The 4095-nt window shown below is 35.7% G+C and overlaps 1 protein-coding gene across 2 annotated transcripts; it reads right to left on the bottom strand.

Moving 5' to 3' along the window:
• Positions 1–277: 277 nt before the first annotated feature.
• LOC139888487 (fructose-bisphosphate aldolase, cytoplasmic isozyme 1) lies at positions 278–3713 on the bottom strand. 2 transcript variants are annotated; one of them, XM_071871512.1, is made up of 3 exons: positions 3556–3713; positions 2342–3066; positions 278–804 (listed from the first exon to the last, which is right to left on the bottom strand). In XM_071871512.1, exons 1-3 carry the CDS (start codon positions 3581–3583, stop codon positions 442–444), a joined length of 1116 nt encoding a protein of 371 aa, XP_071727613.1. In that variant the 5' UTR covers positions 3584–3713; the 3' UTR covers positions 278–441. The 2 variants fall into 2 exon arrangements, with proteins under 2 accessions (XP_071727613.1, XP_071727639.1); XM_071871538.1 differs by having other exon boundaries at positions 2384–3066.
• Between the last annotated feature and the right edge of the window lie 382 nt (positions 3714–4095).

Raw genomic sequence — 4095 nt, 5'->3', positions numbered from 1 at the left:
AACGATATGAACTAATGAAATAAAGAGTGATAAAATGATTCGATTGGTAGAGTTAAATTTCTACTCATTTTGTATAAAATTATATTCATATTCTTTGTAGAATTTACGTGGTTGTAGCGTTGCTTCCAATTAGTTAGTTAAATTAATGAATTGTTAAAGTTGTTTATTTTAATAAAATATGTTTGGCTTTCAAAAAAAAAAAAAAAAAAAAAAGAGTTTCAGTGTTGAAGCTTAACTTATTTATGCTCGGGATAACTTAGTCATACATATACATATATATAATAATAACACCTATAATTTCAAATAAATAATCTGTATGTAATGAGAGGATAGAGAAGTAACAAAGTATGAATTATAGTAGTATAACGATATGAACATAGCAATTATAACATCATAATCATACAACCAACTCTTTTCACTACTTCATGAGTAGTTAGTTAGTTAGTATTTGTATCCCTTCACATATAAACTCTCTGAAGCCAAACCACCCGCACCATCTCCACCATATGTCCCAAGAGTTGCCTCAGAGTTAGCCTTGCACCTGGCCAAGAAGTTGGCTTGTGCTGCTGCAGCGTTCTCCTTCTTCCCTCCCCATGTCTTAAGGGTGCTCGATTGCAGTGCTCGTCCAAACGAGAACGATAGTGTCCATGGCTTCAACACATCCAACTTGTTCATTGCATTTAGATTCACTGTTGCCTCTTCTTCGCTTTGTCCACCAGACAAAAATACAATTCCTGGTACCGCGGCTGGCACGGTCCTACGTAGTGTTGTTACTGTGTATTCCGCAATCACTTCTGGAGTCACCTATTGAGTCATCGAAACAATCCATTAGGCACGATCAAACTCGCCATGTTCAAATATAATATAGTATATGGGCACTACTTCATTTCTGTACTTAACTTTTTAAGTATGAACATATTGGTCTGAGGTACTTCTAAAAGTAGTTGTTTTGTTCACGAGTATAGGGATGGTTTTCTCTTAGGGATGGCAATGGGCGAGAAAAACCCGTGACCCGCGGGTACCCGATCCGTGATGGGCGGGTAAAATCATAAAATCTTACCCGCGGGTACGGGTACGGGTAAAAACTTATACCCGCCAACGGGTCGTGGGTGGGTCGCGGGTACATACTACCCGTCGCGGGTAAAACCCGATCCGCTAATTCATGACACTATTTTTTATATATTCACGAGTTTATACATACAATTATCATTTTAAAAGGGATTTTACTTGTGCAACAATGATTAAATTAATGGTTTTTTTAACTAAACATACATTTTTTTGAAAAAGTAAAAAAGTTACAAAGTCACTCACTGAGAATAAAATTATAAGCCCTTTACTGAATATTGAGTTTGCTATATTACACATGTTGTACAAGTGCACAACATAACATTCAAGACTCTCATTAGTCATTATTTGACATATTCAGCTAGACAACATCAAATAACAAATCTTAATGACTTGATTAATTTGTATAAAAATTGGTTACGTAAATAAGACGTGAAAGAAAAATGAATACCAAGAAAGAATAAATAACTTTTTTTATTGCGCTTAACTCCAAAGTGAAATAGAAAACATATTGTCTATAATAAATAAATTTTTCTAACTTTTCTAAAAAAATAAATAAATGAAATTGTATATTATTATTACCCGCGGGTTTACCCGCGGGTCACGGGTATCCGCGGATCATGGGCATGGGCGAAACTTTTTTACCCACGGGTGGGTAACGGGTCTCAACGAGCAAAAAAACAACCCGATGGGCGGGTCGCGGGTATATAGAACCCGTGCCCGTTGCCTGCGGGCGCCATCCCTATAATCTCTACTTATGGATGAAAAAAACGACCTTTTATTCTGGGGTATAGGCAAGTTTGAAAAAATCGGTACTCCGGAGTATTCGGTCGGGACTTTGTATGAAGTACTTAGCAATTCGGGGAGTACTCAGATGTTGACTAAGTTTGACTTTGACCAATTTTGAAAGAGTTTTGACCAATTTGGAAAGAGTTTTGGCTAATCTTGACAGATTTTTTGAGTAATCTCGAGATATTGTCGATTTTTCCAAGTTTTGGCAGAGTTTGACTGAGTTTGATCAAGTATGACCAAGCACTTGCCGAGTACTCCTCGAGTTGTAAAAAATCGAGTACTTACCAAGTAATTTCGAGTTTTGCAACACATGGTAAAAGAATGATGGTCTACATTTCATTTTACCCGTACCTCACATTTGTGAGGTTGAGTATTGTTGTTGTTTTGTTGTCTATAAAATTTTTAGTAGTGACTTTGTTAAATAGTATATATAGTATATAGGGATAATATAAAAAGTACAATACCATCCTTTATGAATTCTCACCCACTTTATAGATTTTGTGGTTTTAGTACTGGTTACTAATACCTTTGGACTATCGGAGCCGGGAGTAACCATATTGGGTTTCAAGAGAGTTCCTTCAAGTAGCACATGTTGCTCATTCAACGCTTTGTAAACTGCAGCCAAAACCATCTCGCTTGCGTACGCACATTTCTTGATGTCATGGCTTCCATCGGTCAGTATCTCCGGCTCAACAATTGGCACGAGTCCATTCTCTTGACAAATGATTGCATAGCGAGCCAACCCTTGAGCGTTTTGTTGAATGGACAGCTCAGAGGGTTCAGTTGGCCCAATTTTAAGGACTGCACGCCACTTTGCAAATCGGGCCCCTGCTTTGTAATACGCAGCACAACGAGCACCAAGCCCGTCTAACCCTTGAGTAGTGGTTTCACCATTAGTCCCCGAAAGATCAACAACACCTTTATCAACTTTAATTCCTGGGAGGACATTGGCTTCTAGGAGAACATCAACAAATAGCTTCCCATCTATTGTTTTTTGGTAGAGTGTTTCTTCGAAAAGAATGACACCTGAAAGGTAAGTTAGCGCGTTTGGTGAAGTGAATAAGAGTTCACGAAGGGCTTGGCGGTTTGACTCAACGTTCTCAACATTGATGCTCGAGAGACGTTTTCCAATCGTGCCAGTGCTCTCGTCGGCCGCTAATATACCCTTGCCCGGTGTGGCAATGAGCTTAGCATTCTTGATCAACTCATCTGCATGTCACAAACATGACTATTTTTTATCACATAGTATCGATAAATTTAATAAGAATGATGCTAAGTGTAGCCTTTAAGGTTCTGTTTAAACTTACAAATTTTATGTTTATAAACTAAGTTGAGTTAATTGTAAAGTAAATGTTTTTTTAATACCGACTTTTCTTATTTAGACTTAGTATCGGTATCTATTCAAGGTAACTTTGAGTTTTAAATAATGAATGTAAGCGACATATAACATTGATATCAATAGCCTTTGATTTTGTAGTATTACGGATAGCCGACTAAGAAGTTGTGAATATTGGTGTAATTTAAAGCAATTTATGTAAGTAATGCATGAAACGTGTACATAACTTTTAGAGGTGTATGTTTGCCGTTAAAAATAAATTAAACACATTATTATGTGACAAACTTATAAGTTAAATTATTATGTGACAAACTTATAAATAAAACTTTAACAGTTATTCGGGTAATAATAATAAAATTTACCTGCATACTTTCCAACGAAGGCCGACATGGCTAATTGGTTATGGAGATGGTGAGTAAAGGACGAGACAAAAAGAAAGCAAGATGACCAATCTTTATAGATTTTTATTTTCTTGAAATTTAAAATTAAATGGAATATGCTTTGTGAGCTTAAATCCAATCAGATGTTAACACGTGTTATGCCATTAGCTCAAAAGAAAGTTATCAAAGTGAGATAAGATGGTAAAATGGGTGATGATTTAATGTGCCAAATGGCAGTTTTTGTTCTTTGCATTTGGACTGTTTATTTAGCTATCTTGTTTTTGTGAACATGGTTCATGACTTCCTCATCCACATTTGTCCTCTTAAAAGAACACTTCCAAGATTTTTGTAAAGAAGATTTATGTACCATTGTGTATACATAGTTCCACAACTTGTAAATTAGAAATTAGAAAATTAGATTATAATAAAATATAAAGTTATAGTATTATATGTAGGAACATATGCATACGAAACTGATAATACAGATATTACAATAAACATAAAATTCATATGAACAACATG

This window comes from Rutidosis leptorrhynchoides, chromosome 1 (assembly GCF_046630445.1).
Source record: "Rutidosis leptorrhynchoides isolate AG116_Rl617_1_P2 chromosome 1, CSIRO_AGI_Rlap_v1, whole genome shotgun sequence".
NCBI lineage: Eukaryota > Viridiplantae > Streptophyta > Magnoliopsida > Asterales > Asteraceae > Rutidosis > Rutidosis leptorrhynchoides.
The sequence above is the reverse complement of the archived record's forward strand: the minus strand, read 5'-3'. Positions and strand labels throughout refer to the sequence as shown.

Excerpts from the sequence above, each read along its gene's own strand:
- LOC139888487 (XM_071871512.1), bottom strand. The coding sequence starts at position 3,583 with ATGTCGGCCTTCGTTGGAAAGTATGCAG. Across the intron at positions 3,067-3,555 it reads CTTCGTTGGAAAGTATGCAG|ATGAGTTGATCAAGAATGCT; the intron begins GTAAATTTTATT and ends TGTGACATGCAG. Across the intron at positions 805-2,341 it reads CCACAAAATCTATAAAGTGG|GTGACTCCAGAAGTGATTGC; the intron begins GTGAGAATTCAT and ends ATGACTCAATAG.